Source organism: Scomber scombrus, chromosome 22, assembly GCF_963691925.1.
Source record: "Scomber scombrus chromosome 22, fScoSco1.1, whole genome shotgun sequence".
Taxonomy (NCBI): Eukaryota; Metazoa; Chordata; class Actinopteri; order Scombriformes; family Scombridae; genus Scomber; species Scomber scombrus.
The window spans coordinates 6,937,352-6,949,798 of NC_084991.1; the positions used below are offsets into that span (position 1 = coordinate 6,937,352).

Consider the following 12,447-nt stretch of genomic DNA (forward strand, 5'->3'; position numbering starts at 1 on the left):
CAAACCATGTTTTATTTTTACACATACTGCAGTAACATGCATGGAAGGAGATTTCTACAACAGCTAAATATTTATCATTGTAAAACTGTACTTTTTCAATAGTATGAATGACCTGAATTTATGTGAACATGTCTGAACGCGTATGTGTGTACGTGTGTGCGTGTGCCTGATGCATGGAAGGCCTGCTGTGTTGTGAACTCGACCTCTCTGAAACACTGAGCTGCCGGTGAACAGTTGGTGTGTGACTCTTTTTACTGGAACTATTTATTTCTCATAACCATCGAAAGTAAATTTAATCTGTTTCATAAACAGTGTGCACAGCAGTCATTCTTTCACTGGGAGTGTGTGTGTTGCCAACTAAAATGAATTTAGTAATTCTAAAATGTCTTGTTTTTCACCTAGCACCACAGCAGTCATAGGAAATAACATTTTAAGCATACTAACAAGTCCTTGTAGTGTTTACATATAGTGATTTTGAGTTTGAGTAGGATGATGCTTAATGGTTAACATGCACAAAGAGAACATTGCAATAGCATTCAATGCTCTTTTTATTCCAAAAAACATTAACATTTCTCTCAACAAAACAGCAAAACGACACAAGCAAATCATTGAGAATACAATTCCATTATTTCTGTATAAAAAATAACCAGGAGTCATTTTACAAAAAAATGAAGAAAAAAAAGCTTTTTGTGCAATTTTGACCTGTAATGTCTATTAAAACCTGGTTTAAAGCTTAATAAGTTTACTTACATTATACAAGGCACAGCTGGTACAAGGCTACAGTGCATTTTTTTTTTTTAAAGCATTAAACTATACAGGTGAAAAACAAAAATGTTCACAGCGTCAAGTATAATTGTCAAAGCATTACAGAAGACTTCCAGAGCGTTTTGGCGCTCCAGCTAGCAGGTGCTCTGCCAGGAGTCGGTGAGGGATTCATCTCGTGGCCGCACATCCCACTCAAACAATCCAGAGTTGGTAAATTTATATCAGGTTATTGTGAAAATGATCCAGAGAGACTTGCCATGTCTCTTATGTCGTTTTTTCATGACACAGATCAGTTTGCGGGTTGATAAATGAGACCGCTGATAATCGACTATTTTGATCACTTGTTATGTGTCACGACAAGGTTACTTTACTGCCCTATGAAGCCTGTAGCGTCATATCATCCAGGTATGGTCATTTTAAATGGCACTCCCACAATTTATCATGGCACTTTGATTAAGAATTCACTATAGAAAGACTTGACACATTTAAAACTGATGTAGCAGACACAGAGATCTCCTGACTGATTTCCCATTGAAGTTTGGTGCCAAATTCAAGATAACCCTAATGACATCAGCAGGGTTAGTTAGCAAGACTACATAACTTTAGCCGAACAGCTGCCACATTAGGCAATGCTAAATGCTAAGACCTATTTCGACAGTAGAACAAGTTGAGAATGGTCACAAAGTCAGTGAACTGACTTAGAAACAGTCACACGGTTTCTAATAAAGTTTGCTAACATTAGTACGCAACTGGTCATACCAGACGAAGGACTGTAACAGCAAAGCCTGTAAGTGTATTGAATTATGTATATTTCTTTTCTTATGTGTTTTACTTAACTTTTTTTTATCTGTAAAAGGAAATAATGTGTTTCTTCTTTCAGAAGTTCCATAGTATCACTTTAAAATACCTCCCCAGAGCCACAGACTACATTAGCTATTATTAGCCATTAGCCTGTGCAACAGTTTTTTTTCATAGGCTGAGTAGCACTTAGCTAACTCACTGCATTCTTTCTTTCTTTAAAATTGGTTTCCTCTGCATGTCTTACATGAAAGAAACTGAATTGTAACTTTACTTTTCAACTGTATTCAACGCTCCACCCTAAAACAATACTGTACTGTCACAGGAACGAAAAAAGTCTACCTATTCACCAGTGAAAAGCTAAACAGCAATGTTTTAACGTAGCAAATATTTAGCGTTTGCGCAAAATGTTCTCCTTTTACTGGTTCTCTCATTTTATTTAATTAAAGAAGCTGTGATTGAGTCTAGTATCTGCCATTCTATATTAAAGTAGTAAAGTCATCTGGCTAAGTGAGAACTCCTGACATAGATTTCCCCAGGTCTCTTTTGTTTGTCTGAGAGGTGTGCGTATTGAGATTAGTCAGGAAATTGGTGGGGGGGGGGGGGGGGGGGGGGTAGCAATAACATTCATAGAATTGCACCCAGCCTGTATCGCTGATGTTTGCATCAAGTGGAATGAGATGAAAAAGTGATGACATCTGATCATCACTTAGTGTTGCCCGCTGGTGATATGATGGAGATCAAAAGGGATCTTTAAGAGTCTATTCCCCTGAAAGAATTTTATTGACCTTTTTTCCCCTCTTTAACCAGGTACATTTAGAAGACACCAGGCAAATCTTAACTCCAAAGATTCATCCTTCTTTCCTGTCTAAGTTCTATTTTAAAGCTTTTGTGTGCCATGATGGTCTAAATTTTTTACACACCACAAAAAACAAATGTACGGTCAGGAATATGGGCAATAATATATAATTTAAACTGTAGTAAACACAGAAAGAAAAGTCAAATGCAAATACTCTTCTCGGAGAGCAAAGCTTCTGAGTGAAGCTCCTGTTTCTTTATATTATAAATGCAAAGGAACAGGTTTCAGATCAAAGTGTTATCAGACTCAGGGGGAAGTCCCATTCCCTGTGTGGTCCATCAACAGAGTTTAAGGCTGATTGGCTTGGTCCTGATCAGGCCAAGCTCAGTCTGGTGTCCAGGTGTTTTCAGGTGTTAGTGGGAGCTGGAGGAGATCAGCAAAGGAGGACAAGTGTCCATGGTGGGCAAAGGCAGTGGGATGTGTCCATTCAGCAAGGTGGGGAACTGCAGGGAGACATTACAGTTAAGACTGATTCAAATTTATAAATAAATATCCCACTTTTGTGCCTTTTTGTGGGGGACTCCTATAAGATATATGGGTGAAGCTTGCAAAAATAATTTTACACTGTAGTGTGAATGAACCAATTATTTTTGAAGAAACATACAAGAACAAAAAATGCACCAATGGGATGAAAACAAAACTCTGGTCAATGAGAGTTTGTAAAAAAGAAGCCATCTAACATTTATATTGAAGCTTTGCACCCTGTATGCTGGTGCATCATGGGCGGAAAGAGTGTTCTTGTTCATGATACATAGTGAGGACTGTAAAATGTACCCACACTCTAAGGACCAAAAAGCTGGCAATTACAAGCTAAGTGGTTTATTTTAGTTGTGTGTGTGTGTTTGTTTGTGTCACAGAGTTTATCATGGTGGGAGGGGCTGCTGACCAACCAGCCCTCCCTCCCTCTTTCCCCTCACCAACAGGAAGTTGCCCCCTCCTCCTGTCCACACCAGAACGGAAACATCTGTGGCTTATTTTGAAACCCGGGCACAGGGTGAAATCACACATATGCAAACATTTCACACACACACACACACACACACACAACTGAGTGAAAAAAACAGTGGAGGTAAATCTGTGGTGTGAAATGACTATAAAGACCCTGTAGTTATGAGGGAGGGACTTGATGTAAATGGAGATTAACACAATTAATAATAATAGTAATAATAATCATCATCATCAGTTTTCAGGCATTTCTTTACTCAAGAGAACCGAGTCAGCACACAAATATAAAGCAGAAGTTTATAGTTTACAGCACTGATCTTTGTTTTAGTGATGTGTTGAGATTAAAACTCTACATTGTTTTCATTAAATAATAAGGAACTGATTTTTTTTTTTTTTTGAGTTCGGCCCTTGTTCTATTTATAATCTGCATACTAAGCCAAAATACTTTGCAAGTTACATCTCAAACACTTGAGGCTTGACTTGGACCAAATGACTCATAAACTGCTCCGGAGAGGGGTAACAGAAAGGTTAAAGCGTCAGTATGCTACAGACAAAGTGGTTGTTGGATAGTCAAACAGCATCTGAAACCTCCTCCACACACATTTCTGATGTTGAAATTCAGAGTCTGTGTTCAACAAATTTTTGTAACTTTCCAAAACTGGCATGCTCTTTTCCTTAATTCTTTACACAACTACTTCCAGCACTTTGCTTCACACTATGAATGCTTTGGAGGGGAAAAATTGACAAAAAGTATATGCTGTTATCGCTGTTTGATTAATTACCACATCTCACCGCTCTCTATGACAGCCAAATTTCCTAGTTTGTTACAAGCGTACCCTGGCTGGAATTTTATTTGTGATAATTATACCAAAGGTTTGTGTGTGTTACCTGGAAGAGGGGGGTGTGACTCTGCAGCTGGGCGGGGCTGAGAGGTCCCACTGGACTCAGGTTGGACCAGAAGTGGATGCTGGATAGCAGAGGACTGGGAGTGAGCAACAGACCAGACGGAGTCTGCATAAACAAAACCCAAAATGAAATGTTAGAGGATAAATACACCAAGATGAAACACTACTGTTTATTCTGGCAATAAGTCCAGAGAGCCATTCATAGTCTGCGGTGAAATTGTCATGTGATTCAGTCTCAGCCAGATGGTGTGTTGTTTCAGTCAAGAGCTTAAAGTCAAGTCTGCCCTCTAGTGAACCTGTGTCTACCAGACAGACTGACTTTCATTAGGTCAGAAAACTCCACTTATACAGATTTCATGACCTCTGTTTTCTTCTTTCTGCTCTTTATATTAAACTTCATGAGAACATAAGGCTCTGTTCCACCAGAAACCATTTAACTGATTGGTATATGTATCGTTTTTGCTAGGCATGGAAATCTTTCAAACCTTTTTCTTGAGGCTTCCTAAGGGACTACTGTAGGGCTTGGGGTGCCGACCATGTGTCGCCATGGCCGCTGGTTTCATGTCTAGCCATGGGCCTTTGTTACATGTCATCTGCCATCTCTCTACCCCTCATTTCCTGTCATCTACTGTTGGCTCTCTAATAAAGGAATAGCATTTAAACTTGAAGATGAAAAACTGGCCTATGTTTTGTTTCCATGGACCAGTAAGTCATGTTCAGCTCTACTAAGCTCCTACTTCCTCAAGAGCAGTTTATGACGTTTTTGTTTGTGTTAGTGGTTTTTTGGCTGGTTGGCCACCAGATTAAGCTCACAGCTTCATTAGCAAAATACCAACAAAGCCCAGCAACCACTAAAAACTGGTTTCAGGTGGACTTTTCAGCAGGGATATTTACAGAAGCTAACCTTGAAACCAAAGTCAAGAACCACATCTGTCCTGTGTAAAAATGGGGCAAAGCTCTAAAAGTTCAGCATTTGGGGAAGTTCTTGAGTTGGATAAGTTGTTCTAGGTACTCAACCTACAGCTGAGATGCTCCATGCAAACACTTTATCATACAATATGTTGAACGAAGGTTAAGCACACACAAATATTTTCCACCAGCAGACGCAGCAGTATATGATTGCTCAGTCTGGATAAGAGTGTCGACTGAATGCCTCAGTGTAGTCAGACTGTCCTGGTTTGGTCAGTGTGTTGTTGCCAGTGAATCAGGAGCTTCAGGAACATATGGCTTCACTTAGGAACCTCCTCCCTCCCTCGCCTCCTCCCCTCTTTCCGCTCACCTCTTTCCATCTCCTCCCTGTCTACAAGTTTAACTTTCTTCATCCGCAGACTCCTCCTTCTTCTCAGTCTTTTTTCTCCTACTCTGACCCTTCTTCTTTCTACTCACCTGAAACTTTACTGTATTTACAGAGGGACTATGCATGTGAAGTTGCATTAATACATGTGTTACGTGTCTGGTTGTACCTGTGCAGTGAGGAAGGCAGGAGTCAAGGACCCTGAAGGCAGTGCCGGGCTGTTGAGGGCGATGGAGACGAGGTCATTTCCTGCCAGGAGGAGGGAGGGAGGGGAGATTTCTAGACCTTTGGGTTTCCTGGTTTTGGAAGGTACACTGCAGGCTAAACCTCTCCTTTCTGGAGTGGTTGTACTCTGTGACCTCTCTCTTTCCCTCTGACCTGACGACAGGTTTAGAGGTTGAGCGCCCTGCTCTAAGTAGTCAGTCTCTATGCCAGGGCCCCGTCCCCTCCACAGCATGTGGGCAGGGCTTTGTGGCGGGGACGAGGAGCAAGAGGAAGAGCGGGCCTGCCTAGGAGACGGCCTGGAGGTCTCAGTAGAGGATGGAGGTGGGGTGGAGGGGAGAGAGGAGTGGCCACGGTTGGTTATGAATCGGATGACAGAGGAGCTGTCGTCATGGCGATCTGATCTGGGCTCTGTCTTGATCGGCCGATGAGGGTCTAGGGAGTGATGCAGGGAGTTGACGGTGAAGGAGGAGTACAGGCCGGAGTGGAGGTACTGGTTTCTCCCACCTCCACCCTCCTCTTCAGTCTCAGCCTCTGATGTTGGACCTCCGCTTTCTTCGCTACTCCGTCCTGACTCCACCACTGCAGGGTCCATCTTCAGAATCTCGGGGAACGACACAAACTTGTAGACGAACTTCTGGCCGATGACCTTCTTGATGATGTTCTGCAGAAGAAACAAGATGTGATTTTCCTACTTAACGCCAATTTTTGTACATTTTCTTTTGACTTTCAGCATTTTCTTTCAATAGTCCTGAATATGTGTTGCGTACCTTGTCGTAGTAATAGCGCAGTGCTCTGCTTAGCTTGTCGTAGTTCATGTTGGTCTTGTTCTTGCGCAGCCCCCACAGTTTGGCCACCTCCTCTGACTTGAGCAGCTTGAACTCGCCATCGTTGGACGTCCAACAGATGAGATGTTTGTGGCTGTGGTCGAGCAGCAGCTGCAGCAGGAACTGCCAGAGTGTGATGGAGCTCTCCATGACGGGATGACACCAGACACACAGGTGATCTGCAGAAGTCGGAGAGAACAAAGACTTAATAAAACCAATTCAACCACCATATAAAAAGTCATTAGAACATAATTATTGCGGAAATGTGGCCGTTAGTAAGATGATCAACCTCTAAGGGCCTCTGCTCTTACAGTCAAATTTGAAGGGAAACCGGGTGAATTGATTTATGCACTGCTCAGTACTGGCCCTACATAGGAAAATGAGTTTCTGGTTAGAACTGATGGCAGTCCTCTTTAAGGGGATCACGAAAATGTATGGTTTATTAGGGTTGATATGAGTATATATGGTTCTCATTTGAAGAAAAATGGTAGCTTTATAACTATCGTTGTTATGCCTAAAATGTTAGCAAAAATTGCTTATTTACACACCCAGAAGACATGGATTATTTATTTAGTGTCATGTTTCTGTATGTCTGTTAAGTGCTGGACAAGTTGCACATGGTAGGTTTTTAGAGCTTTTTGCTGGAAGTAAGGTTAAGGAGGAGGGAGTTGCTAAAATGCTCTGTAGAGCTGTGGTAGAACTTCAGAGTTGGGTATAATATAATTCATTATTGGTCTGTCAGTGTAAGAGACACCTTTCACATTACACACAGTCATTTGATCCATTTTATAAAAATTGATTAGTGTAGCTTTAAGGGTCATTGTTAAAGGTAATAAATGTCACCTGTGTACTTGAAACCTGATGCAATTGCGACTGTCTAGGAAACTGTTCTAGAGGAATATACATGTGAAAGATCATATAAAGTGAAAAAAAAAAGTTTTAATTTATTCAAACTACTAAGAAAAAATGTCAGAACCTCTCCTACAGTTTAGAGGTGCAAACACCAAAAGAGACAAGAAGGAATGAAGACAGAAGGAGGCTAGGTTGTCGGATGGGACGAGGAATTGTTAACGTCAACACAAATGTGCACCGCTGTGATCCTTCCTCTGATGCAAACTCCACTAAAAACCACAAGCGCAACAGTGCTGACCATCAGTATATCTCACACACATAAACACATGCTCTTTTGTCTCATGGATTTGCAGTCCTTGGCCGCCCTCCAAAACAGGACAGTGGCAGTAGTAAATAAAAGCTTGAGTGAAGCCACTGCTGACGCTCAAGGTTAAATCTGTCCACGTGCTTTTACTTCACACTATTGGTCCATTTCTATTTCTGAGAAAGCAGGTTTTAATATCCAGATGGCTGACAAACTGAATGAATTGGTGGCCTGTGTGGGAGTAGTTTGTGGTGGCTCAATAGTAATAGGTCTTTTAATGAACTAATCTGTATATATTAGGGTTCAAATCATCATTATCATGATCTGGGAGATAGTGAAGGTTGAACCAGCCTCAATTCATATTTACTATGAAAGTGGGTCTATTGTGAATGGGGAAATGCAAATTTGTGGTTTTAAAAAGAAAACATTTGCATATTTTTTCTCGTTTTTTTGTCTGCTAACAGTCTAGATTTATTTTGTTTGCGGAGCTGATTATACTGAGCATCACACCCAGAATCTAATTTAGTCAACTGTAGTTTGTGTTACCTCAGATCTACAGTATGTTTCCATATCATGTCTCTCTTCTGTAACATAGCAAAAAAGTGGTGGAGGGCCGCACGTTGGTTGGTTACCATGGCGATAAATCAGGATGTGGCCAGTGACCTTGTGCCAAGACAAGCACGAGCCTAACTGACGTGTTTACCTGGAAACCACCGACTGTCTGTGAGCGTCTGCCTGTCTGTCTACTTTGCTTTTCCTCTTTCTCTCAAATAAATTCAACTCTGTGGCGCCGTATTGGCAGGAAGTATGAAACTACTTACTGCCAGACCAAAAACAACAAATGACTGTTTATGACGAGATTCAATTTGCAACCATGACAATATGACAGTAGAGGCTTTGCAGCTGCATCAGAAGTCCCCATGGCAACCACATTTGCCTCCAATGTGGAGGCAAGGACTTCCAACATCACCGCCAGAAGTGATGGTTAGCCTCCCTACTTTAATAATAACAACATGTGGTTCAGAATAATCACCCTCTAATTCAATAAGAAAAACTATATATTTTTCTTTCTTTCTTTCTTTCTTTCTTTCTTTTTTTGTCTGCCTAAAAAGAAACCACCCCGTTGAGAGGGGAAAGTGCATCTGGTGCACACAATGCCCCACCACCATGAAAGCACAAACACACACGCGCACACACCTACACGCATATCCCCTCTTTCTTCCTTTTTCCTGCATGGGTATGTGTCTGTGTGTGTTAAGTGATGGAAGAACTGCAGTGCTGTCTGTCTGTCTAAACCAGGACTTCCTGTCATTCAGCATCAGGGGCGTCTTTCCCCGGAGGAAGGCCTTCCCTCTGTGGACTGTAGGACTTCCTGTCACAGGGAACCACCAGGAACACACACACACATACACACACACACACATGCACGCACGCACGCACGCACACATACACAGACATACAGACACACAAATCCCCAACAACATATGGAGAATGCATCTATGTCTGATGTTAGACTGTGTTTGATCTATGTTGACTCGGTGACGTCAGGACTCCAGAGAAACAAAGCAGCCAGCAGGAAATGTTGATTTATGGATTTTCAGAATAAATGCAACCCTGTGCACTGACCCTGTGTTAAAGCCTGTTAACTCCTCTCCATGTGTGAGCTTGCAAAATATTACCCAACCCATATAACACTCCCCCTCCAAAGGTGACTGCATCAGATACATGCTCTCAACTCATCAAACCAAAACGCTGCATAAGACTCTTCATCCATTTCCTCTGGGCTAGTTACTTCTTATTTTTGGAAGTATGTGTGTGTATATATAAGGAGGGAGGGGGGCTTCTGTTGGAACTCAAATGGTTCTTTGTTTTGCACCAGTGACTCATTTTCAAGATGTTGTCTGCTGCCAGCTTCAATCCGGAAGCGCATGGCAATTAGTCTGCGAGGTCCAGACAAACCAGAAAGTCTACTACTAGGTTTTAAAGGAGCCACGGTTGATTTTTTTTCCCACAGCAGCTGGTACACTAACCTCTTTTTCTTTTCTATTTATTTCCAAATGTAGGTTAACTAAATGTAGGAAACTTAACGCATATGTCAGTGCCAAATCGAAGAGTTTCTAATGTGAAGCTTGAGCAGCCTTTGCGCACGGCTTTAACGCTTTTACGCACAGGTTTAACACTTTACGCGCGGCTTTAATGTAGTTTTCAAGCTGACAGTGGGTATCTGGATCTAATCAGGTTTCAGTAAATACAACAAAACCTAATACAATTCCACTTCTCTCTCTGTTACGCACGGGTGCGCACACATAACTCCAGAAAGTTGTAGATAGAAAGAAACATGCGCCTACCCAGCTGTGGACGGCCGCTGCTCCTCTGTCCGTCTACCCGTACGTTATGTGTGCGTTTGTGTCTTAAAGTGGGGTGTGTGTGTTGTGTTGAGGCTCCATGCTGCTGCGCTGCTGCTGAGCTGCTGCTGTCTGAAAGCGGATCCGCAGCTTTTCTCTCTCCTACCTCAGAGCAGGAAGTCGGGACGCGCAGACGGAGAACCGGCGCACTTCCTCTGGCGCAGTAGGCTATTCCCGTCTGTGTAGGCACACACACACACACACACATACACACACACACACACACACACACAATTTCCCATAAACACACCTCCTCCTGTTACCTTTCCTTCGCGCGCGCACACGCACACGCACACGCACACACAGACCACAGACCTCTACACTCCCCCCCACACACACATCTCTCTCTCTCTCTCTCTCTCTCTCTCTCTCTCTCTCTCTCTCTCTCTCTCTCTCTCTCTCTCTCTCTCTCTCTCTCTCTCTCTCTCTCTCTCTCTCTCTCTCTCTCTCTCTCTCTCTCTCACACACACACACACACACACACTCTCAGACACTCTCAGACACTCTCAGACAAATACTGTAATTCCGACTACACTCAGCAGTGAGCCAACTGACATCTGACGTCATGCACCCTTTTCCTGCTCACCGGGAGGGGTTCCTGTTCCTACACACACAGACGCACGCACACAAAACCACACACAAAGATCACGCATTACACACACACACACACACGCACACACACACACACACACACACACACACACACACACACACACACACACACACACACACACACACACACACACACACACACACAGACGCACAAACCAATCCACACACACGGACCAGGCATTACACGCACATACACACGCACAAAACCACAGAGACGCACACACACAAAAAGTCAGGTTCGAGCCTTTCAGTAACTTAAAAATGTTGCACAACCTTTGATTTCACTTCGCAACTCAGCTTAAGGGAAATGCAATAATCTGTTTTTACTTAATCGATTGTTCAATCATGTTAAATTAATTTAATCAATTGAATAAAACTATATATATATAGCCTACAGGTATGGCTGTATATTCCCTTCCATAAGCTGCTTATCAGTTCTTGTTCTGTGTTTTTTCATTTTCCTTCTCTGGCTCTTACAACCTATTAAGGAGCCCCCAAAGTCCCATAAGACAATATAGCCTATTTATTAATGTGCAAAGACATAAGACCCATTTGTTCATCTTGAGCATCATGTGAGCATAAGATATAAGCTTAATATAGGCTGTGTGCATAAGACTGATCTTGCAAACAAGATATGAACTTGTGCAAGCAAGATAATAACTTGGCCACAACATGTAACCTTACCTTGTGTGGACAAGAGAGCAAATATTGACAATGAATATGTTTTGCACACAGGTTGTTATCATATCTCATTATATTGACTATATATTTAAAACTAGACTCATGATTTTAGGGGCTCAGGAGACTATCTTCATGCTGGATTTAGATTCTTACAACAGTCAAAACATGTGTAATTGGCTGCAAGAGTTTTTTTTTTAATGTACCAGCTAAAAATACCTCATGCAGTTGATTTAATATTCTAGTTTAATCAGTGGAGAACAGCAGACAGCAGAAAAGGAACTTCCAAAGATTGTCTGTGTTTGAGACATGAACCCAGAATGAAGTGGCATGCTTTGTCTAAAATTTCCATTTGAATACAAAATGATGTGAATGAAGATAACTCTGGTGGAAGAATCCTCAAAGAACACTCAACAAGGCATGACAGTCCAATCATCTGTCCTGTCTTTTGACCTGGCCTATAAGTCAGCAGACACCTTGGTTATGTTAGTCATGGAATTATTGATACCAAAGGTTTGCACAAGATGTAATCCAGAAGTGTTCATATGGATTAATATTTCAGTAAATACAATCAGCAGTTCTTGTAACACTGTGGACCTCCAGTGTTGTCACCACAGGGTGTGTCACCAGAACATTTACTAGATATCCAATCTCTGTACTTCTGCTGTTGACGAAAACTGCAATACTGATACTGTGAAAATGCAGAAGTGTCTTCACAGTTTGACCGTCATACAGCTGTTTCAACTGACTTTGCACTATGGAATGACTATGCTTTGTAGGTGTGCCTGTCAATGTGAACTTAGATGCCATGTCAACATCTAATATCTTGTAAACACATCTTTAAAAAAGGTACTCCAGTGATTTAGTACTGCTCTTCCACATAAAGGGATGGGTCCAAAGTGTCATGATTGTTAGCCCTCAGTAATTTAGTGGTCAAATTGCAGACGGAATGAAAGATCTAGACCAGTGATAGGTTTTACA

At 41.9% G+C, this 12,447-nt stretch overlaps 1 protein-coding gene across 1 annotated transcript; it reads right to left on the minus strand.

Annotated features, from left to right (window-relative positions):
- Nucleotides 1-530: 530 nt before the first annotated feature.
- On the minus strand, nucleotides 531-10,491 carry elk3 (ETS transcription factor ELK3). Its single transcript, XM_062443785.1, has 5 exons — nucleotides 10,120-10,491; nucleotides 6,559-6,794; nucleotides 5,736-6,452; nucleotides 4,256-4,378; nucleotides 531-2,865 (listed from the first exon to the last, which is right to left on the minus strand). Exons 1-5 carry the CDS (start codon nucleotides 10,382-10,384, stop codon nucleotides 2,776-2,778), a joined length of 1,431 nt encoding a protein of 476 aa, XP_062299769.1. The 5' UTR covers nucleotides 10,385-10,491; the 3' UTR covers nucleotides 531-2,775.
- Between the last annotated feature and the right edge of the window lie 1,956 nt (nucleotides 10,492-12,447).